Genomic DNA, 23,045 nt, shown 5'->3' with positions numbered 1-23,045 from the left:
CACAGACGTTTAGATGTTTTAATCAAATCAAGTGGTGGATTTACGGACAGAGTGTTAGCATGTGAGATTTGACTTGGCACAACTTTCACTGGATGTTCGAGTCGTCATCCGAACAAAAGCGAAGGGTCAGATTTATTGGGTAGAATCAATAGAGAGGACAGTGTGTTCTGATATTTTATGTTTTACAGAAACCCATTCAATATAAAGAGAAGTAGAAGGGCGCTGCCTGGAATGCAAATTAACTATAAAGTCACTAAACCAAATGGAAAAGAACTCTGGCAACATTATAAGCAATCTGGAAAAGTAGTCTTTATCACAGGATCTCTTCAGCTAATTCATCTAGTTTCAGGCATATTTCAATAGCTGTGGCAGACATTTGAGCACATTACCCAGAGAGCTTTATGCCGAAGTGATTTAACTCTAAAGCTTCTGCTGAAGCTGCCTCAGATCTGCTTTGTCATCAGTTTGACTCTTGCCCGGTTTCTGTCCATGTAACACTACTTCCACTCACAGATCTTAACGAAGAAAAAAAAGCTTTTAACTGAATCTGGTTTAGAATACGAATGGGTACATTTTTTTAGCATTTGATATGTGGGTTTTGTGTGGATATGGTAGTGAGGCCCACAGATATATTTATTTTTCTCGTATTTATGCTGCGCCAACCTGAGACGTTCATGCAAGAACATGCTGGCGTCATATCAAAACGTATGTCACCATCTGTCGCCTTCATCCTTGATGAGGGATTTGAAACTGCTGAGTGTGGTCTAATCCCCAGCCCTCGTCTTAGTGAGGGAGGTGCTGAATAACCAACCAGACTCTACCAACTTCACAACACACACTCCTGTGGCTGGTGGCCTGTCGAATGCTGAAGGGGCACAAGCATGGTGTAGCCGTGGAAACAAAAAAAGCAAAGAGACTCAATTTTGTTTGAGCATCTTATCTGATCATAAACTAATCTACTTTGAGGTAAGACCCTTCATCTTCATCCCAAAAAAACAGCTGCAAATTCAGAATTTGTGAAGCTTCATATAACTGTATTTTAATCTCCAAAAGCAATACTTTTATCTTTTTGATATTCTCAATTAACTGAGGGAAATTTGCAGCACCGAACTACTATCAAATGGCTGACGCAGACGCAGCAGGTGGTGGCCAAGACCTGGAGGATCCGGAGGAAGATCTGGATAGCGAACACAAGGCCCTGATACACTTTGGTAAATACTATGAAGCCCAGCAAGCGCTACCTTGGGAGCAGTGGACCTTCAGAGAAAAGGCAAACTTTTGTATTGACCGCATCTTCCTTGGGTTCTTGGTCATTTTTCTCATCATGTTACTGGGAGAATTTGGCTTTAAAATGTGGTATGTGACAAACGTGAATAAGATTGCAGAGTTTGTGTCAGATTCGATGGTCTTTCTGTTGGACTGGCTCTTCGCCCAGGAGAGACAGGAGGAGCTTTTTGAATTGTAGGTTGTGAATGGAGGGTGACCACTTCATGGTATAATCATGTTATTATGTTTTCTACATTGTGGTATTACAAATACCCAATAAAGAATAAGAACTTAATCTTAACTAGAGATACAGCAATGTATTGATAATGATTTCTGAACTGTTTTGATGTTGAATTAATGGAAATAAATAATGCAATCAACTAAATCATTGTTCTGTCATACAGTATACTGCACACACCAAATTTAAGAATTGCAACATTGCAAACTGCTCAAACTTCATGTGTGTTTCCCCAAAAAAGTCACACATTCAAAGCTAATTACGGGACAATTACAGGGGAACTATTATGTTTCAAGAGGTTTAATTTGGGCTCCTCTACACAGTTTTGTAGTAGTTCTACGTCACTTAAGTATTTCCATTATTTGCTACTGTAAAGCTTTTTTAGAGGCACATATTGTAGTTTTTGTTCCATTACATTAGTTTGACACCAAGTAGCCAGTTACTTATTATTTATTATTATTTGCAAAGAATAAGCTCATATTATGCAGAGAAGATCATCCAACCCAATTGTTATAACATCTATTTTGACCAGCTACTACATCAAAAAGCTATAAAATGCATCAGTAATAATAATCCTATAATAGAATTTAACATTCTGAAAGGGTTATTTCTGCTGCTTAGTGAGTTATTATGATACTTAAAGTACAATTTACCGGAAATACTACATTTGTACTTCAACAATATTATGAATGAAGAATTTTGGCAACATTGAGTTGTTGCCACTTTCACTTTTAAATACATCAATACTTCTGGCACTACGGTAATGAAGTACACAGTGCCTCACATTTCAGACATAGATTGTACTGTCAATATAAAAGAATTACAAGATAAACTGTTGACATACGGTATATCTTACACCAATTAAAAAGCTAACAGTAAATTGATAGGCAACAATTTTGACAATTGTCGAAGTCATTTTTAATGAAAAGAATTAGAAAATTTGATGGTTTTAGCTTCTCACAAGTGCAGGATTTGCTTTTCCTTTTATTTATTCATTAATTAAATTATGATAATATACTATTTTGGTCGTTTTCTTTTAAGTTTATCCACATTGAGTACTTTAACATTAATACTTTAAGTACATTTACTTCATTATACTTACATACTATGACTTATGTTCAGTGCCAAACTTAAATTATTTTTACAGCACCACAGTAGTTACCAACTAAAGGATCTGAATAATTAATCAACCACTGCACACTTGAAATACACACTAGTGGTATAAAGTTGTACAGCTTGTCCTCTATTGCAGATTATCTTATTGCATTACTTACAACAATAATGCAAAAAAAAATAATACAAATGATAATTAAAAAAAAAATGTAAGAACGCAATTTATTTTGTTATAGAAAGTGTTGAGCGTTGTTATTAAAATACCAAATAAGTGCAGTGTTATTAAATAAAGGGGTAAATGGGTACATTTCTGCAGCTCATGTATTCACACTCGTTCATTGGTTGATCAAAACGCTGACGTCAGCGTCTGTCTAAATGGACCAATCAAATCATCACGTTACAGTCATACGTAACTTCCGGTCCCTCCTCGTCCTCTTCTCCGGATATTTTCTTAGCGTGACCGACGTTTCGTGTCTGTTTAGACTTAAAGTAAGTCCAAAAATGTAGCGTTTTGAAATGTCAGTGTGTAAACGAGTTGATGTTAACGTTGTTTGTGGTGCAACATGTACTAGAGGGTGGGGTTTATTGAGTGAAATGTGTGGTGCTGCGGGCCCAGAAGCTGCTGTCACGAATGGAGGACAGATGGCGTTGTTAGAGGAGCCCTGGCCGCCATGTTGCTTCTGGTCCTCTAAAACACATGGTGGTCTATGCAGGGAGTACACTTCACATGTGTAACATTACACCACGTGTTTGTGACATTAAGTTATAAATAAACATGCATTTCATCACAGTAGAGGTGGTGCAAGAGTGGACTGTATCAGGAGTATCTGCTAATACTACATTAAGGTGTTTTCTTTTTTTTAGAATAAAGATATTTATATACAGTTGGATCTGAAGTGAAAAATTAATCATTAAGTGTGAATATTACTGTTTTCTTTAGTCTTCAAATGTAAGAATTTGTGTCTTATTTTGTTGACACAAATAAATAATAATTTCCCCATTGTGGGACTAATAAAGGCTTAATTATTATTTATTAAATCTGAATACATCAACCTGGGCTTTAGGACATTTTTGTGCATTTTATATTCCAAACTAGCCATTGAGGTAATAATCAGCGGCCTAATTGATGATGGGATTCCTCATCAGCTTAATTATTTAAAAAAAATTTATCCACTAAACCAGTGGTTCTCAAATGGGGGTATGTGTACCCCTGGGGGTACGTGAGATTTTTAAAAAATATATTTAAAATTAGCATCCATTCAAAAATCCTTTAAAAATTGTTATTTAATAAATATTCAATAAAATATAAGTATGTAAGTTGTAAGTTCATAAACTGAATTTAATGCAACGATGCAATCTTCAGTGTTGACAGTTTAATAAATCAGACACTGATGGCACAGCGCTGTGTATTGCATCTTTTTTTCAACCAAAAATGCTTTGCGCTGGTTAGGGGGTACTTGGCTAAAAAAGTATTTCACAGGGGGGGTACATCACTGAAAAAAGGTTGAGAACCATTGCACTAAACTATGGAATTGGCTGTTTTTAAGATGAAGGTAAAATACATTTGTCTTTATTTGTGGTGTTTTCTAACTCACTTTATTGGGATGAATGATAAAGTTCCAGCAGGTTTTAACATGTGCGAGCCTGTAGGTAGAGATGCGGGTAGTCTTTATTATTTTTACTCTTTCAGACTTGATGTCAGAGTTCCATAACTTTTGCTGTCACACACACAAATTGTTCATTTTGTGCGTCTCGTCTGTCATTACAGAATGCGTTACGTGGCCGCTTACCTCCTGGCTGTGCTCGGTGGAAACACCAGCCCCTCTTCCAAGGACATCAAGGCCATCTTGGGCAGCGTAGGAATTGAGGCCGATGACGAACGCCTAAACAAGGTATGACATTTGACAGCGCCTTAATCAATTACAAAAACTGCCACAGATTCTCATGGTTAAAGTTGACTCTTACATTTCTCTTTAGGTCATTAGTGAACTTAATGGGAAAAACATCAATGAAGTCATGAACTCAGGTAAGGACCTCTTAGTGAACATGCATTGAAGCTTTCAAGATGTTTGTTCATGGAGGAGTGCTATAATTAGATGTTCTTTCCTTTGTCCACAGGCCTCTCTAAGTTAGCCTCCGTACCAGCAGGTGGTGCTGTTGCGGCTCCTGCAGCTGCTGCTGGTGGGGTCGCTGCAGCTGGGGCTGCGCCTGCTGTTGGTATGTGCACGCCCCTCATTCTTAGCTTAGCTGTTTTCAGTTTCTGTAGGAGAATTAACATTTATTATTGCATGTTTATAGCCTTTGCAAATTACTCTGACTGCAAATGGCAGTCCTACAACAAAATGTGGCTATATTTGACATAAGGGCTGCTAAATATTCTTCCTGAAGTCTGTCTGTAGTATTGACTGTTGTCTTTGTCTGTCTCGTTTCCAGCGGAAGAGAAAAAGGAAGAGAAGAAAGAGGAATCGGAAGAGTCAGATGAAGATATGGGCTTCGGGCTCTTTGATTAATCAGTGTTCTCTGTGTTTAAAAAGCAATAAAAACGTAAAAGGTTTACACTAATCACATTGTCTTTGTGTCCTCTATTAGTGGTTTGAAATAGCGCTCACAAATGATGACTGTGCAACTGTTATTATTCCAAAAGACATTAACGGTTCTAGAAATATATTGTCTGGCTTTCAGGGTTTGATGTTGAAAGTTGTTTGTCATCAGTTAAAAATAGTCCAGACAGTGCAACCTGTCATCATTAGGCAATCAGGACCCTGCATGTGGTCAGTCTGTCCTGCTGTTGGTCAAAACCACATAATGGCTCCAGTGATGATCCAACACTGAAAGGGTCCAACCACAATTCAAAAACCTGCTGCCACTTTACAGTTTTGTCATTTAATGTATTCATCAGTCAATGTATTATAATGGCTTAAATTTTTTTAAACATTTAGTATTGTTAGTGAACAGCAGTAAAAACAAGCCTGTTTACATAAATCATAAGAGAAACAAAATACTGTTTTTCATGTGTAATTTAGTGATGTTTTTTTCACGAAAACTGATTGTGTGGTCAAACAACTCGTAGCTTTGTTTTTTCCCCCATGTCATACACAGACAGACTTGAGTTTAAATGATTTTAGTAAGGTAATGGTCAAAAGGTTCTTGACTAATTAAAGACATCAAGGAGCTGGTAAAGTTCCTCAATAAGCAAGGACTTATGTAATCTCCATTAGGAGTTTGTCACGTTGAAAATATACTTTTTAATTCGTAATGGCTGAAGTCCAGATACAGAGAACTGGTGGCCACCATTAATGTTATTAATTACAACTCTTCTATGATCCAACAGTCTGTTTTGAAAAATAGGCCAATGATAAAGTATTTGCACCGATACGATAGAGTCAGGACTCTGGATACGTGCTGTATGAATGTGAGTCATCAGTCACATCACAATTGATCTTTTGTTATTTCATTTTAACTTTGATTGCATGGCAGATATGTTTTAGTCACTGGACTCGTCAACACTGTTGAGTAATCCTGAAATGCTACCATAAATTTTCCACGACCTGTTCACCTGTTTTTGTCTTACCTGACAGTCACAGTCAAGGTATTAAATTTAGGTCAAGCCGTCACTTTTACTGTTACGCAACCACTCTGAGCTTAAAGAAAAAAAACAAACACTTGAATGTATTATGTATTGAACACTTCACATTGACACAAACTCCCTTTCACATGGCAGTGAATGAGGACGGGAGGACCACTGTGTTCAATAATAATTAATAATAATTAAGCCTTTATTAGTCCCACAATGGGGAAATTCAGTTCTCTGCATTTGACCCATCCCGGAGGAGCAGTGGGCTGCAATGAAGCGCCCGGGGAGCAATTTTGGGGTTGGGTGTCTTGCTCAAGGACACCTCGGCATGTTGCCTGTAGAGGGGTTCGAACCACTGACCTTGTGGTTGCAGGTCAAGCGCTCTACCTCATGTGCCACAGCCGCCCAATGAGCAGTCTTTTAATATTTTTCTCCATTCGCTTCTGCCACCATTGTTTCCCTGAAGTATGCAAGAACATGTGTTGCGTAGCACCGTGCTTCCGAATACACAAGAATCCCTTGTGAGCCCATTAGCTCTGGAAGGCCTCCTCTTGCCTGCAGGGGAAACCTGTTCCACAGGTGAGAGTCATCACTGCATGCTCCAACCATGTTACTGACAGACTGTCACATCTCATAAGTACATTGCTGCACAATTATAGATCTAGTCAGTAATCTCTACAAATGTAATACGCACAAACACGTCTGATGTTTAGCTGATCAACCCACACTGTGCATACGGTTGCAGCAGTTACTGCCCTGACCTGTTCATTTCAGTCTTGCAGGAATGAAGTAGTTTGTTTTTACAAGGCAGTCAAGGTCTTGTTGGTTCCTTTTCACAACTAGCCGTGCTCTATAGAACAGGGCAGAAGTTCCGAACCTTTTTGACTTGTGGACCTTTTAAATGCTGCTGCTAGCGAAACTTGGTTGCATATTGTGTGTCCTGTGTTTAAAAAACAATACAAATGTATAGGTGTGTGTGTGTGTGTGTGTGTGTGTGTGTGTGTGTGTGTGTGTGTGTGTGTGTTTATATATATACACATCTCAACCAACACCAACAGCTGTATTAAGACATACTCCCATCCAAAAGCAACTGCAAAATTAGCCTCCAGCTGTTTAACATAACTCATTTCATTAGACGTCATCTTCTCTTCTAGTGGAGTAGGGAGAGTGGATTCTCTGGTATAAAGGTGCACTCAGTAGCATGCAGACCTCTGCCAGGTATGTCTGCAAAGAGCACTGCTGTATTGTGTGACTGAATGAATACAGCCCTAGGTTGTAAGGCGTCATAAAACGAATGTCTTTCAAACTCCAAACACAAGCGGTGACGTTTGCAAGCAATCGGCTCGAAGTTGACGTATAAGACATGTAATACGATCTTGCCAAAAAACCCAAAATAAAACTCACCAACACTCTGCTGTGGCGATGAACTCTACTAGCTGTTAGCTAAACACACCGACTAACACAAAACACTAAAAGTGAGCAGACTGTTTTCCCCCACTGTGTCTGTGGGCGCTAAAGTAGTAGTAGTGTTTTGAGAAAGTGTGAGTCACTGCAACAGTGAGAGGTCCATAACTGGCCACTCAAAATATTAATGCAATTTGCTTCAGCGGAATGCAAGATTAGCCGTGGACAGACACAGAGATGCGCACTCACTCACTCACTCACTCACTCACGGACACAAAGGAGTAATCACATGATTCTCCTGGTGGAGACAATAACTACAGAAGAACAACGCCAGTTATTGATATATGGTTTCATGATGACAAAAAAATGCAAAATTCAACATTAAATTAAATATATTTTATTTGAGTATGCAATATGAATGCCAGCATTCATATCAACAAACAGAATTGTGTCACATTTCAGAGTAGCTTCTATTAGAAACAAAGATTTGCTTATTTTGAAATCCTAAAAATGTAAAACAAATATTGCACAGAGGTGTCTACCTTATATACATCAAAGGTTATTGCATGGCTTGTTTGTATCACTACAAATCAATGTACAAACCTTATAGAAGTCAATGTTGGATTTGTAAAAAAAAAAAAAAGTCATCACATCTTCATTTTCATTGTAGAATCAGCTTTTTGAGAGACTCAAATATGTCCATGTTTTAAGGGACTGTGCTTCTTCGTAAATTGATCTCCCAGTCAACACTTTGAAAAGTAAACATTCAAATCTACCAAAGCCATCCAACTGGTTTTTCAGGAAATTGCAGCAGAATTACACAATTTTTCTATCACAAAATGGTAAAAATTCGAATGTATATACGAATGAATACAAGCTTAAAATTTGTGTTAGGTTGTGTTTGTGTTCTTAAAAGGAGAAATGCATGGTTGCAACACATCCTGAACCACATCTGTGGTGCTGAGAAAAGTTGAGCACTTCACTTGAAGCAAGTTACTTTTTTTTTGTTGTTGTTACATGGTTCCCTCTCACTCTGGCATGGAGGGGCATGTGGCGTCGTCAGACCCTGGATGATCTGTACACGCCTGAAAAAGAAAAAGAAAAGCGTTTAGGTTTTTATGCTGTACCATTTTTTTCTTATAAAAGCTGAATCATTATGCGGTTTAAATATAAAAAAAGAGCACCTGTTGGTATTCAAATCGGTCGAGTAGATAACGGTTCCCCAGGCAGGTGATGTGACCTATGTTCTGTTTGGAGAGCCCGATTATTCTGGCTGTAAAGTCGAGAGTAAAGGCCAACTTGACCAGCTCAGGTGCTGTCGGCAGGACGGCGGGAGGATCGTGGATCGGCGACCCTTCTGTCTCCAGATACGCATCGGCCAGCTTCTGGAAGGACGAGTACGACATCCCCTGGAAGAAGTTGATCAGGTCGGGGTTGTCCTTCAGCTGGAGGGGATGAGGAGAAGGAAGGCCGTCAGTAAATACCGAACACTTTGACCTATCGGGGGTTTTACTGCTAATGATCACGCACTGTAAAAGGACAAACACACCATGAAATCGCCTGTAATATATTTGTATATTTCTATTATTCCAGCAGGTGACTGACCAAACATATTCTTCATTTATCAATAAATCTGCAGATTATTTTCATGACCATTTTAAAAAAGTTGAGAATCACAAATTCCTTAAGCCCAAGGTGGTGTCATCATATTGCCTGTTTTGTCTGATCAAGTCAAATTCGAAGCAAGTCACATGACGTACTTTGTTTTGATAGCAGACCTCGTGACTCTCTGGACTACTATCACTGTTTCACACCCTCCCTCTGTCAAAAGGGTGATGAATGTTTTAACTCATGCAGAGGTTAAGATCAGAACAGGAAGAGCTGCTGCACCAGAAAACACCAAAGTCACTCACTAAGTAGCACAGGTTGCTGTTGTGCTTGTTTCATGGAGTTTGTACTTTTTATGATCATTACTTTATGACACTGTTTATGGTTTAGTGAAGTGCTTTTGCTTTCTGTAGAAACAGCTGAAGCCCCAAAATACTCATACATACATTAACGTATTACATAGAACCCACTCTGTCTGAAGCATTTAAGGCAAATTATCATGTAAATATACCCAAATTATTAAACGCTACACAGAGTTTCATCAAAACTCAAAACAGAAATGAATACCAACCTTGCAATCTATGGCATCACCCTCCTTCTTTGTCAAAGCAATGATCCTGTCGATTACTTCCTCTGAGAGAAAACAAGAAGAATATTAATTAATAAGCTCATAAAGTTATGGGAAATCATGTCATCTTTTGGTTATTATAAAATGCAGAACTAAAATGCGCAGACAAGAGAAATTACACAATGACACACGACATTACACACTACATTTATCAGAGAAATGCTGTTTATTGTCTGATGTGCATTAAACCGAATGGCTTTGTTTTATCACAACATTTTCTGTCATATTAAAAAGTGTTTCTAAATGATACTTTGATAAAGAACTTGAAATTGAAAGTGAAAATGTTTCTCACCATCAGATAGAGGTGGAACTTCCTCTTTTACTTGGACCTCGTGGACTATTTTTTCCAGTTCCTCTGACACCTTCTCGTAGTAATGGTATGTCGGTTCCACGCTGACAGCTGCAAACAAATAATCAGTTTATTGTAAATGCACTTCTGCAGGAACAGCATGGAACTTCCACTATTCCTGGTATACAGATATTTTAAAAGTGAATCATATGTAATTTGTTATACCACAGAAATAAGTTTCATTTATCCAATCAGGTTAAATCATCAAACTTACCTTCCACTCGAGTGATGTCAGCATGGTTGAGCTCTTTACAAAGTTTTTGTTTTGACAGAGATGACCGCCTTTTGGAGAACCTTCTTCTAATAGATCTCGTTGACTTTTTTTTCTGTGAATTGACTGTGATTGTGGGCAGGCAGGTGGTCCCGGTGTCAGAGGCCTCTTCCACTGAGGAGGCCTCTGGTACCTCCGATGGATTCGCCTGCTCTTCATCTTTCTCCTCGTTCACCTTCCGAGAGAAAATACCCAGGAAGCTTTTCCAAAGTGAGGGCTTCTTGTTCTTCTTTGATTTTTTCATGGGTTTCTCCGGTTTCTCCGGTTTCTCCGGACGTGTCTCGGGCTGATCTGCGGGGGTTTCAAACGCAAAAATTTCGTGATCTCCCCGTCGTTTGGTCCATCGGCCAAGTGAAGGGAAGGGTCGCTGGAATGTCGTCTTTGCTTTTTTGGCATCGTCACCCACTTTTGTTCCCCCCCTGCCTTCCTGTAGGCCATTGACCCGTCATTGAGGCTGAGGCTGCGCTTGACATATACCTCCAGGAGACGTATTGTATCCTTGTGCGGCACATGAATCAGCTGGCTGTTATTGTGCCTGTGTGTGTTTGTATGTGTTTCCATGGTTGGACGACTACAGGAAAGAGAAAACATCAGACAAACAATAGGTTAACAAGGGTGTTGTGCATCATCATTTTCAGTTTTCAGTCAGAAAATACTTATAAGTATAAACAATAAGTTGATCATTCAATAAGTCGATCAGCAGAAAAATAGCTTTGTCGCTTTTACTGTCTTATGTAATAATAAAGTGAATATCTTTGGGATTCAAAGATGCCAATTCGGGCATTTTTCACTATTTTCTGACATGAAATAGACCATAAGATTAGTTACTAATCAAATAATAAAAAGAATCAAGTTAATAATTAAATAAGTTAGTTAAGAATAAAATAATAAAAAACAATCATTAAAATAATCAGCAGATTAAATGATAATCAAACATATCAGTTTCAGTAGTTGCATCTAAGTCTTATTTTTTTTTATCATCAATTCACTTGCCAATTAATGTGTTGTTCTTAATCATTTGGTCGTAAACAATAGTGACTAGCTCTCACCACAAATCCATTAAACCCATGTTGATTTATTCAAATAGCTTATTTGTCTGACCAACAGAAGAAAAAAAAACCCCAAAGGTATTCAGTTTATCATCACAGGAGCTGGAACAACTTCTTTTTTTTTATTTTTTTAAATGACTTAAATAATTAAGCAATTATAAAAAAAAAAAAACAAAAGACTAACTAATCTCGTGGATTGATCGTTAATCCTTCCATCTTTAAAACTACATCTACAGCGAACATACTTGTTTACAACTTGTTTATTACATCGACCAGAGAGACGATGCAGCTGCAGAAATGCTTTCAAAACCAGAGGAAATAGGAGGAACTATACAGCGAGAGTACAGGAGACAAATGTCACTGAAGAAATCATTAAATGTCACTGAAGAAAAGAAGCTCTTGTATCTATGCACTCACCTCATGTCATTCATCCACAGTAGAATGGGCTAACGACCTGCAGAGATCCCTTCACATGAGCTCCACAGAGGTTATGCTCTCGGGAGGGGACTCTCCGGAATACCTGCCTGCTCCGCCCATGTCACGACACGTCTGTGTGCTCCTGTCCTCACCTGGAACGGCGCGTCATCGTCGTAGGAAATGGGAAATAAAAGCTACTCCTCCTTCCAACGTGTGGCCATGGACGTCATGTTCTTTGACTTTGTTTTTGGTTTCGCCGGAGCTCTTTAGTTCTGCTGTAAAAGCTTCCCCACCCCTCTCTCCCCGTTTTTCAGGAAGTGTAAAGCTGCACAGCTCATTTCCTATTAGTGGCTGGCTTTGTGTCTTTAAATGCTAGTATAGGCTGTTTGAATTATTATTATTATATTATTATATTCCTTTATTGATCCCCATGGGGAAATTCAAGTGTTGCAGCAGCTCAACTACACAGAAACAGATAATAAATACACATATTATACAATAAAATAAAAATAAAAATAGAATAAAATAAAAAATAAGAATACAAATAAAAAAAAATGTACAGTATATCCACATGGGGGGGGGGGGGGGGGGGGGGGGGGGTGCTGGTCAGCATGATGACATGATGAATGACCTAGATATAGGGCTGCAACTAATGATTGTTTCACTTAATCGATAAGTTGTTTGATCTGAATGTAAATAAATGGTGGTGAACAGCAAGATGTCATCCTCAAATATCTTGTTTTAGATGTTCAGTTCATAGAGGAGTAACAAAACCAGAAAAGATTCACATTTAAGAAGCTCGAATCAGAGAATATTGACATTCTTATATTTAAAAAAAAAACAAAAAAAAATCATTCAAACTGATTAATCGATTACTAAAATAGTTGGCAATTCATTTAAAAGTTGACAATTAATCAATTAAATGTTGCAGCTGTACCTAAATGCATTTAAAAGTTTGCCATAACAACACAAGCTGTATATAATATCATCAATGCTCCGTAATATCTGTGTTTAGTTAACAGTCGTCAATAGATTGAACATTTATTGATTCATTGATTATCTTCCCAGGGGGATATTGGTTTGCAGTACTACACCAAAAGCACACACAGTACAAAAGAGCATGGCAGACACACACACAGTAAACAGCAGAATACTACTTAAAATGCCTTCAGTATAATATATATAATGTAGCCAGAGGCTTTATTTTTATTTTATTGGTGTTGTACTAAGGAATAGTCTGTCATTAAATATGAAGTTGACAAAAAAAAGAAAACCTTCAGAAGTAGGAGCTTGTGTTTTAATATTTTGTATTAGCTGTATTGGTTTTACATTTCATGATTTGTTTATGTCTTTTAACATCTTGGGACCATGTTGGACATAATGTTCAGTGTTTAATATAGTTACTTCAACCTCTTATCACATGAGTTGGTGTATTTTTGGAGAATAAGAACTAGAATAGGCCTTTAGTTTGTGAATGGATTCAGGCTGTTTGTTGAATGATGTTGTTTTGCTGTTTTAATTTCATGGTCAACTGAGATGCTTCAGTTCAATAGTGTTGCATTATGCTGGGAGGCGTTTCTAATATTCTTTTCAACCCTATTTATATCAATGTGTTTAGACAAAATACAGTTCGCGATACAATGACTTACCTGTATGTATCGTCAGGTTTATACATATACAGGTTAAAGTAGGCTGTAATAACACTACAATATTGATTCATTTCAAAACAATAACATTCATTTAGTTTAAAAAGTGTCAGAAAATACAGCAAAAAAACAGCAAAAAGGCCAAGACTATAACAACAAAAAAATAATGGATTTCGCCACATTTGCAGCGAGAGATTGAGAGAGAGAGAGAGAGAGAGAGAGACAGAGAGAGAGGGATAAATTGATTAATCATTTACCAAGAGCAACCTGCCAGTGAACTTACTTATCATATCAAGCTTTTATGACTTCACCTCATTTACCAAAATGTTGTCATAGCACGGTTTTTCCACAGGCTGCAGATATAAAATGGGTTTGGCCTAGTTCAGTTGATGGCTTGTAATGCTGTCAAAGACTTTACAGGAAGTGGCTGTAAACACTCAGAGTAAAACTATTTGCAAAGGAGGAAAACCTGAGCTTTTATTTTCCTAGCAATGAGTGATCTCTTATCTGACTTGTTTACTGGAAACATGAGACGTTTTCTGTAACCTGAAGCAAACATTACCAGGTCGTCGCTCAGCTTTGTTTAAAGTTAACAAAGCGGCTTCTTTCTGTTTGTGCTGCGCTTTCTAGAGAGACAACAGCAGAGTTGTGTGATCATTATTAGTGTGTTCTTGTGACCCCTGTCTGCCTTAATATCTCTTCATCATATTGCTGATTCTTTTTTTTGTCATTAGGGAAACTCAGGTTTTCAAATGAATTAACATACTCGTTATTATGTTGTGCTTTGAAGAGATTTGATGATACGATAACTGTGATACAAATGACTGTTTTATCACATTTATTGCAAAATTTTGACATAAAGTAACTTGTAACGATCATTCAATCAGGTCTTTGATAGCTTTAGTTGGACCAAGTCCTCATTGTTTTTTTATGTAATATAAAACTGCCCTAGGAAATAAAGAATATGTTTTTCCTGTATGTAAGCAAAAAAATGTACACATAAGAAACAAATTAGTGAACATCTTCCAACAGTTTGCTTATGTGTAGTAGCACAATAAAGCCACAAGGTGTCATGCTCAACACTGTGAAACAGTGATGTCTCTGTGGAACAACAAATCCAATCCTGTCCCCATAAAATCAATATATATATCAAACATGTCACTTCTGTAAGCAGGGGTGTATTGTATTCTGTAAAGTACATTTCACTGGAGTATTTTCAGTTACTCTGCTAAATATGTTGTACTTTTCACTCTACTTTGATTTTTTTTTACTTTACAGATTCATATTTGTCATACAAAACAAATAGTGAAAGTATAAAATATGAGAAAATAAAAAACACGTTTTAAAAGCTCGATACTAAAAGATATGGATATAATTTCATGAAACATCAATACCGTTGGAAATAATGACATTTCGTACCAAACTTATAAAAATCAATTTTCATGGTTGAAAATGGCAAAAGAACGCCATCTACTGGTTTAATTCAGCCCAAATCCTTCCTGCAAGGCCAATTCTGAACTAGAATTGAATATTTTGGACTAATCTTGAAATAAAATAATGTTAATGCCCTCTTATCAGACCTCACTCCTCGCCTTTCCCCAACAGCGTCTAGTGTTTTTACTTTTTGTATCCACTGTGAAGCATTACACTTACAGCACATATACTGTTCTCTCCTTTCTGTGTACTGGAAATTACGTTTCCGCTGTCTGAGCGGAGTGTGGAGTGGCGGCCATTAGCTACCCCCAGTGAGCTAACATGTACTAGCATACAGGTAGACATTACTCCACTTTATCTCAACATGCTCTGAATTTGCGTGACACTTGAGCTGACGGCTTTCTGTGTGCTCTTTTCCTTGGAGAATAAAACGGATTGTAAACTGCTAACAACGTTTCCCTGTCTGAGGCGGAAACTTTGTCCCACAAAGTGTGGAGTGGCGGCCATTAGCTACCCCCAGTGAGGCACTCCAGACATGTACAATAAATATTCAGTACTATATAATACATGAAATAGTACTCTTGGTGAAGAAAATACATTTTCAAAACTCTAAACACGATTAGTAGACATTACTCCACTTTATCTTGACATATTGCAAATAGTTGTTTAAAGCTCTATTATTGCTCTGAATATTGAATTTGGCACTTTTTTAGTAAACAATCTTTATTTACTCGCCTTGCTCTCTTGTTGCTTTCTTGCTTGTTGATTTTGAGATTTAAAATCAACCTTTACAGAAATTGTATACATGTTGACATGAAATGTAAGTACAATAAAATGTTTATTACTTAACATTTAAATGAATAAATATGTCTTTATTCTGGAAGCTTTGGTTTATGTACAGCAATCTTTTCCCTTGTGAGAATAATTAAGGTAATTATTATCCAGATTCATCTTTGTAATTCACTACAGCTATATGACCCTCACTCACACTCACTTTTTCCTCTCTCAAATAGTCGCTGCAAAATGATTTTTGTCCGTCCCAAATGTGAAGAGCAGACTGTGGTCACCTGAAGGCAACCCTGTCTGGTCCCTGGTGATACCTCAGGTCACCTTGTTCATTTTTCATGGGCGTTAAGCAGGACAAATGTGGGACTCACGTTTTGTCCCACAAAGTCTGGCAATTGACCTCCAGGGCTGACGCAATGCAGCGGAGCAGTCAGCGCGCAGTTACCTGTCATACATCATTATCTCCTTGAATCATTACTCGTCCTCTCTGTCGTATGACTCCTCTCTCCAATCTTAAAATGATAGATGGGAGCTGGTGCATCCAGACAGAGCAGAACTGAGCTAACAATTCATATTCAGACGGATACTTGAGAATACAGTGGCTCCATTAATGTATACACCCTAAATTAAGAGTTACCTGTAAACCCTTAATGTTGAATTGGTTATGATATTGATTATCATGGCTGGACATCACAAATGCTCCTTTGAGTCATTAAATGTAATATAGAGAATTATTAAAACTGACCAAAATGTCTTTTGAATAATTAAATTTTCTGCCAGGAACGCTCAATCAGGATCACAGGAGTTCCTTGTTATGTCACTAAAAGGAGAGAATAAAAGAGAATCTGTTAATGTGTCACATGGTTTTATATTCCCTGACATCATCTAAATGTTAGATCTATAGGGAGAAATGAACATTTCTCTGAATATTTTCAGTCGTGGATGGTGTGTGTGCTATCAAAAATAATCTACAGCGGCTGTGTAATGAAGGAACATTGAGGCCGACTGGTCTTTTTTTCTTTTAGTACTTTTGGACAACAAAGAACATCTGTATCACAGAGGAATAAGGTGTTAGATACTAACCCCACATCCCTCAAAATTACATTTCCAATTATATGTTGCTGGCAAAAATAACTGCCTGGATTATATTTGTTATTTTGTAGGATCCATTCAATGTTGGTTTGGGCCTTTATATGGGATTTGTTGACGATACAAGAAATATAGAATGTCGCCAGCCTTATCCATTTGAGGAATAAATGGGGAAGAAGTCTGAATTACTGTTTAACTATTACACAGATAATATGACAAGATATTTTCAGAATTGTAATCGGATTCATTTGCCAAGTACATGGGCCAATACAACAGATCTGACCTACAGAAACAGAATAACAGCTAGGAACAAGGACCACAAACATTGACGTATAAAGATAAAGGGTAGAGGCAACTGTTATGTATCCAAGTAGTGCGGAACAAAATATGTGTTATATAAATGTATATAAATAGCACAAATGACCAACAATAAAATAAAATAAAATAAAATGGTAATATACAAATCAAGTGTCCTGCAAGTTGTAAACTAATGTGTTATCTTGAACTATAAAACAGCAATAAATGGGAGGACGTGCTGGATGCCTCAGTGATGTCAGAGATTTCCAGCAATGGGTGGAGCAAATGAAACCAAAAGTAAAAAAACAGAATGACTTCCCGAACATGAAGCGTTTTCTTTTTTATCAACCCCAGCAAGGTGTGTCGACTTGTCTGAGCTTCACCCTTTCCAGTGATCAGAGAGCAGATGGAGTGACTCACAAGCTTAGTTTATCTCCTGCCAAAAGATACAAGTCTCTCCTCTTATAAAGCAGTCTTTCCAATTTGGTGAAGATCCTTTTTGCTTTTCGATATCATCAAATTAGCCCTGCAGTCAATAAAGAAGCTGTAACAGTAATGCAAAACCCATGTCTGAATGTTCTTGGTCAGCAAAGTCAGGGCACAGAATCAATGGCTCACGTAATACTGTAGGTGAGCTCTGCTGAACTTTGATCAATACTGAACCCGTGAGGATTGCTTTGGCACTCAACGTTACACCTCTGTGCTCCGAAGCAGCACTGCGTTCGCTCTTTCATCAAGAATGTAATGGCAAGGTCACGGCGGCGGTGATGGAGCCTGATGCCACCGTGCGCTCTGTCCCGCATCCAGGAGGAGTTACCGACACTGGAGGAAACAGGAGACCTCAGAGGGATTTAATTCAAACGCAAGTTGCAAGTTCCAACTTTGACTTTGCCCTCTGGAGGGCGTGAACGACAGTAAACAGGCCTGCTGTCTGTGCAGGTCTGAAATTGGCTCATAACGTGTCTGCTGACAAAACAGTAACCCAATCTAGTGATATGATTCTGGCTGCCTGAGCTTCCGTGTGAGACCCATACATTGTTTTTGCAACAGTGACTCGGAGAGTAAAGCGAAGAACGGAGTCATGCATCGGTGATATTTTTAGATCCATTAAGGGTGGCATTGTACAGCCTCCTGGGTCACAGCGATTGGACACCCACATCGGTCTTTGAATGGATTTCTTGGAATGAGTCTTTATCAAAGGAAGGACGGATATGATCTCTTTGTGGAACACCCGATGAATTATAAATGACAAGCCTGGCATTAGCTTTGACCTTGCCACAGCTACCTGTCTGATAAATGCCATCAGGCCTCGTCTTCGGGCTACAGAAAAGGGCCGCCCGCTGACCTGAGCGTTAACCAGCGACAAGACGAGCAGGCCTATGGGCAGATTGCAAAAACACAGCCAGGAAATCACTTTTACAGCTTCGTCTCATTGAGGAAGGAATCAGTTCAGAGATCCTAAAACCACAAAATGAGCCCAGATCAAAATACGACAATGTCTCGGCATATTCTCCGGTAATATGTCCTCGATGGGACTGTTTGGGACAGTAAAGCATCAAATGAAACCGCCATCCCCCAGCCTTGGAGGCCAAGATAGATAATCCTATAAATGATTCATTTGGTCTGCATATTTAATTTAGTGCTTTTGCTTTAGAAGCTATCCCAGTCAAAGGCATTGTCAAGCTCACGACACAAGAATTTCCTCATCTAACGGAAAGAAAATGCTAATTGGATCGATATCCCCAACAACAACAACAAAACAAAACCAAAAAAATCAACATGTAAACTTTCCATCTCCTGCTTTTCTGCATGATTGGTGATCCCTTTTTATCTTCCCCATGTATTTCTGGCCGGGTTGTATTTTCCTCATTTCTTAATTAGATGACGGGCTTGTTACAGAAACACACAGCGAGAAAACGTCTGCTCCTCAATTCTGCCATCTACAACATGACACCAGATTATATATATATATATATATATATATATATATATATATATGGTTGAAATATATATACACACACAAACACCAACTGGGCTCTTTTTCACTCTTGCGATGTGACACGTTGGACTAACTTGGGAAGAATTTTTGTATAAAGTGACAAAAAAACAGAGTTAGAGTTAGAGTGAGATGCCATCATTATTCTTGAGAACCAGCAGTGAGAGGGCGTTTTAACAGCTAACACAAGGTGATAATGAGTATTCAACCCTGCAGCCATGCACACTGACACCTCCATACATCACTGTTATTGTTGAACAGAGAAACAGTGACTTTAAATTCACTTGATGTCACAAGTCCAATTTATCACAGCAATCATCAGAGGGGAACTTCACACAGTTAGGATACATGTTTAATGGAAGGCACTCTTTACAGGATAAATAAAACATTATGACACTGTATACTGTACAATGTTGACACGTACAGTAACAGTCCTCAAATATTAAGTGCTTCATAACAGAGTAAAGTGCTGATTACCAACTAACTGATGTCACCTTATTGCATTTCATTTTAATTAATAACAGTTATTGCTATACTATACTTTCCATAGGTGAAAAACACATTTGTTTTTCCACCCACACGTTATCATTATTGCATATTGTAGGATTATTAGAAAGGCATTGATTGTGTTACAACTACATCCACTGCCATTTCTGTACAAGCAGTATTTATATTTATAATAAACTCACATACAGTACATTTTTAAGATCGAAATGTGGCATGCATATATAGAACCAATTTCCTTAAGAGACACAAAGTCATCACTTGTTATCATCATTTCACAAATCCAGTTGAAGTATTGGCTTTCCCTATCACATGGAATATATTTATCATCTCTATAGGAATGAAAGACTAGAATATATTTAGGTACGATGATTATGTCAAACCTTCAGTTACTTATAATAAGAGTTAGACCTTTTTTCGGCACACAATGCCATGCAATACAGTGCAAAGTTGTGTTTTTTTTGTCATATATATATATAGTACCAGTCAAAAGTTTGGACACACCTTCTCATTCAATGTTTTTTCTTTATTTTTATTTTTTTCTACATTGTAGATTAATATTGAAGACATCCAAACTATGAAGGAACACATATGGAATTATGTGGTAATCAAACAAATGCTCAACCAACCAGAATATGTTTTATATTTTAGATTCTTCAAAGTAGTTGAATGAGAAGGTGTGTCCACACTTTTGACTGGTACTGTATATATATATATATATATATATATATATATCATCTCAAATTTCTATGCACTTTGAGAAACAATCTTTCCCTGCCAACAGATGATGGTGTAAAGCTCCAAAAGTGCTCAAGAGATATTTTGAAAATAAACTTCCAGTGCAATGATATGGTTTTTAAAGGGTAAATTCACATTGTGCTAATATCAAAAAGTGATACTGGTGCAAAATGCCAAATAATAGATTAGATAAAAAAAATAACTTGTAATTTCAAAAGCTGCATGCAACTACTGCATACCTCTAATACAATGGATCTTATTTGCAGCTACAAGAGTCATAGTAGACGTGCTAACTTGCCAATTACTTTTTGCACAGATATTGTTACGCTGTGTCATATGGAGAAGTGTGCTTCTGGCTGATCAGTCACAATTATAGATTTGCTGATAAGACAATGTGTGCGCTCATGTCCTCTTGGCTTATACAGGACGCATTCGCCTGCCCTTGAACATCACGCCAAGTTCTATCTAGGTTTTGCTGAATATGAAGAAGGGAAGACGAACTGTAAGCTTTTCTTTTCTTTTGTGGGATAACCTCTCTGTTATACAGACCCCTCTAGGATAATTCTGGTCAAAACTTACAACTTGTTTACTCTAAACGTCTACATTTGAAATGTCTATAGCATAAATGAGCCATCATATTTTTCTCCAACTTGCACCGAATGAAAGATGAGAATTATACAGTTCTTCTCATCGGCGTTAACTGAAAGAGTAGTTGCTGAGTTGTGTTAATTGCACTTTGACACATCCACAAGCAGACAGACAACTTGTGTTAAAGCTGTCTCACCACACAGGGCCTTTTAATACTGTCATAAAACACACACATGCTGCCCTGTTCGGAGTACAAAACAGTGAGAAAGATGAACTCATTACTGGATATGTTTTTCATGCCTTTGATACATATAAATTATTTTCTCCACTAGTGTGTGCCATTTTTCTCATTCTGCCATGTGCCGTTACTTTTGTTTAGAGAGGGTGTGCTCCCATACTTGTTTGCAGCTGACATTTTCTGGGCAGCCTCCGCCGCTGCATCCATCACCTGTTTCTCCTCCTGCTCAGTCTCACGGTGGTAGAAGTAGTTAAAGTTGGAGACGATGACGGGGACGGGCAAGGCGATGGTCAGGACACCAGCAATGGCACAGAGGGTGCCGACCATTTTGCCTCCCATTGTGATGGGGCACATGTCTCCGTATCCCACAGTGGTCATTGTCACCACGGCCCACCAGAAGCCGTCAGGGATGCTGACAAACTGCGTCTGGGGCTCATCCACTTCTGCAAAGTAGATGGCACTTGAGAAAAGGATGACTCCTATAAAAAGGAAGAAGATGAGGAGCCCCAGTTCCCTCATACTGGCTTTCAAGGTCTGCCCCAAGATCTGAAGCCCTTTTGAGTGTCGGGAGAGCTTAAAAATTCTGAAAACTCTCACCAGACGGATGATTCTTAGGATTGCCAGCGACATGTTCTGACTGGAGTTCAAATCCTCATCGGGGGTCGTAGCCAGCTCAGTTCCAAGGGTGACAAAATAGGGAATTATGGAGACGATGTCAATGGTGTTCATGATGTTATTGAAGAAATCCCTTTTGCTGGGGCACACCACAAAGCGGACACCTACTTCAAAGCAGAACCAAATGATGCAAATAGTCTCCACGATGAAAAAGGGGTCTGTTAGATACGCAAACACGTCTTTAGTGGCGGGATGAGGGGCAGAACCGCCTTGGGTCCCGTTGACGAGTTGGGTTGGACCCGGGGGAAAGTCAGTGTCCTCCCTGAACTCTGGCAGAGTCTCTAGGCAGAAGATGACGATGGAAATGACGATGACGAACACAGAAACCAGAGCGACAGATTTGGCTGCACTGGAGCTTTCTGGGTATTCAAACAGGAGCCAGAATTGTCGTTGGAGTTCGTTGGTGGGCAAAAGGACCTCCGGCTCTTTGATGAACCCTTCGTCTTCGCGGAACTGCTCCATCGCTTCATGACCCAGCTCGTAGAAAACTATTTCATTAGCAAAAACATCTAAGGGAACGTTGGCCGGTCTGCGGATTCTCCCCCCCGACTGATAGTAGTACAGAACACCATCGAAAGATGGGCGGTTTCTGTCGAAGAAGTATTCGTTCTTCATCGGGTCGAAGTAGGTTATCCTTTTCATGGGGTCACCGAGCAGCGTCTCTGGAAACTTATTCAGTGTGCTGAGCTGGGTCTCGAACATCAGGCCTGAAACATTGATGACAACTTTCTCGTCTTTTTCTTCAACAAAGTGCTTCTCAAACAAATCTTCATTCTCGTAGCAATCCCTCGCCATCTTACTGAAGACGCTGTCGGTGGGAGACTCGCTGTTGATCAGGAGCTTGAGATTAGAGATCAAACTGCCGCTGCTGGAGTTCGCTTTCGTGGTAAGAGTCGGAGGAGAGGACGGCGAGAGCCCCTCTTGAGCAGAATGATGCCCACGTCGTCCTCTGCGTGGTGACTGCTGAGGAGAGCTCAGACGGTGCATTAACAGGTTCTGATCGGGGGCCTCTGACGGGGGTGACGTCGGGTACCCGGAGTCACTCGGGTCTCCCAGGTGGATGCCAACATCGTCCATGTTCTCAAAATTAACAAGCGGTACCTCCATCAGCTGTCTTGTCGCTAGCTCCGTCTATCA

At 38.7% G+C, this 23,045-nt stretch overlaps 3 protein-coding genes across 3 annotated transcripts; 1 reads left to right on the top strand and 2 right to left on the bottom strand.

Annotated features, from left to right (window-relative positions):
* Positions 1 to 3,000: 3,000 nt before the first annotated feature.
* Positions 3,001 to 5,179, top strand: rplp2 (ribosomal protein, large P2). The gene is made up of 5 exons (XM_054617024.1): positions 3,001 to 3,106; positions 4,386 to 4,509; positions 4,595 to 4,643; positions 4,736 to 4,834; positions 5,051 to 5,179. Exons 2-5 carry the CDS (start codon positions 4,387 to 4,389, stop codon positions 5,125 to 5,127), a joined length of 348 nt encoding a protein of 115 aa, XP_054472999.1. The 5' UTR covers positions 3,001 to 3,106; position 4,386; the 3' UTR covers positions 5,128 to 5,179.
* A 2,829-nt stretch (positions 5,180 to 8,008) lies between these two features.
* LOC129106165 (uncharacterized) lies at positions 8,009 to 12,198 on the bottom strand. Its single transcript, XM_054617509.1, has 6 exons — positions 11,918 to 12,198; positions 10,395 to 11,022; positions 10,124 to 10,231; positions 9,775 to 9,836; positions 8,780 to 9,040; positions 8,009 to 8,680 (listed from the first exon to the last, which is right to left on the bottom strand). The coding sequence occupies exons 2-6, from the start codon at positions 10,693 to 10,695 to the stop codon at positions 8,624 to 8,626; spliced, it is 789 nt and encodes a 262-aa protein (XP_054473484.1). The 5' UTR covers positions 10,696 to 11,022; positions 11,918 to 12,198; the 3' UTR covers positions 8,009 to 8,623.
* A 9,125-nt stretch (positions 12,199 to 21,323) lies between these two features.
* LOC129105789 (potassium voltage-gated channel subfamily A member 10) lies at positions 21,324 to 23,015 on the bottom strand. The gene has a single exon (XM_054616984.1). It carries the CDS (start codon positions 23,013 to 23,015, stop codon positions 21,324 to 21,326), a length of 1,692 nt encoding a protein of 563 aa, XP_054472959.1.
* Between the last annotated feature and the right edge of the window lie 30 nt (positions 23,016 to 23,045).

This window comes from Anoplopoma fimbria, chromosome 17 (assembly GCF_027596085.1).
Source record: "Anoplopoma fimbria isolate UVic2021 breed Golden Eagle Sablefish chromosome 17, Afim_UVic_2022, whole genome shotgun sequence".
Taxonomy (NCBI): Eukaryota; Metazoa; Chordata; class Actinopteri; order Perciformes; family Anoplopomatidae; genus Anoplopoma; species Anoplopoma fimbria.
Note: the sequence above shows the minus strand (reverse complement) of the source record. Positions and strands in the feature narration are given on the sequence as shown.

Bases quoted from the DNA above. Each gene is read 5' to 3' on its own strand.
- rplp2 (XM_054617024.1), top strand. From the start codon at position 4,387: ATGCGTTACGTGGCCGCTTACCTCCTGGCTGTGCTCGGTGGAAACACC. The intron at 4,510-4,594 runs GTATGACATTTG...ATTTCTCTTTAG, and splicing joins ATGACGAACGCCTAAACAAG to GTCATTAGTGAACTTAATGG. The intron at 4,644-4,735 runs GTAAGGACCTCT...CTTTGTCCACAG, and splicing joins CAATGAAGTCATGAACTCAG to GCCTCTCTAAGTTAGCCTCC.
- LOC129106165 (XM_054617509.1), bottom strand. From the start codon at position 10,695: ATGAAAAAATCAAAGAAGAACAAGAAGCCCTCACTTTGGAAAAGCTTC. The intron at 10,232-10,394 runs GTAAGTTTGATG...ATTTGTTTGCAG, and splicing joins TGACATCACTCGAGTGGAAG to CTGTCAGCGTGGAACCGACA. The intron at 9,837-10,123 runs GTGAGAAACATT...GTTTTCTCTCAG, and splicing joins AGTTCCACCTCTATCTGATG to AGGAAGTAATCGACAGGATC.
- LOC129105789 (XM_054616984.1), bottom strand. From the start codon at position 23,015: ATGGAGGTACCGCTTGTTAATTTTGAGAACATGGACGATGTTGGCATC.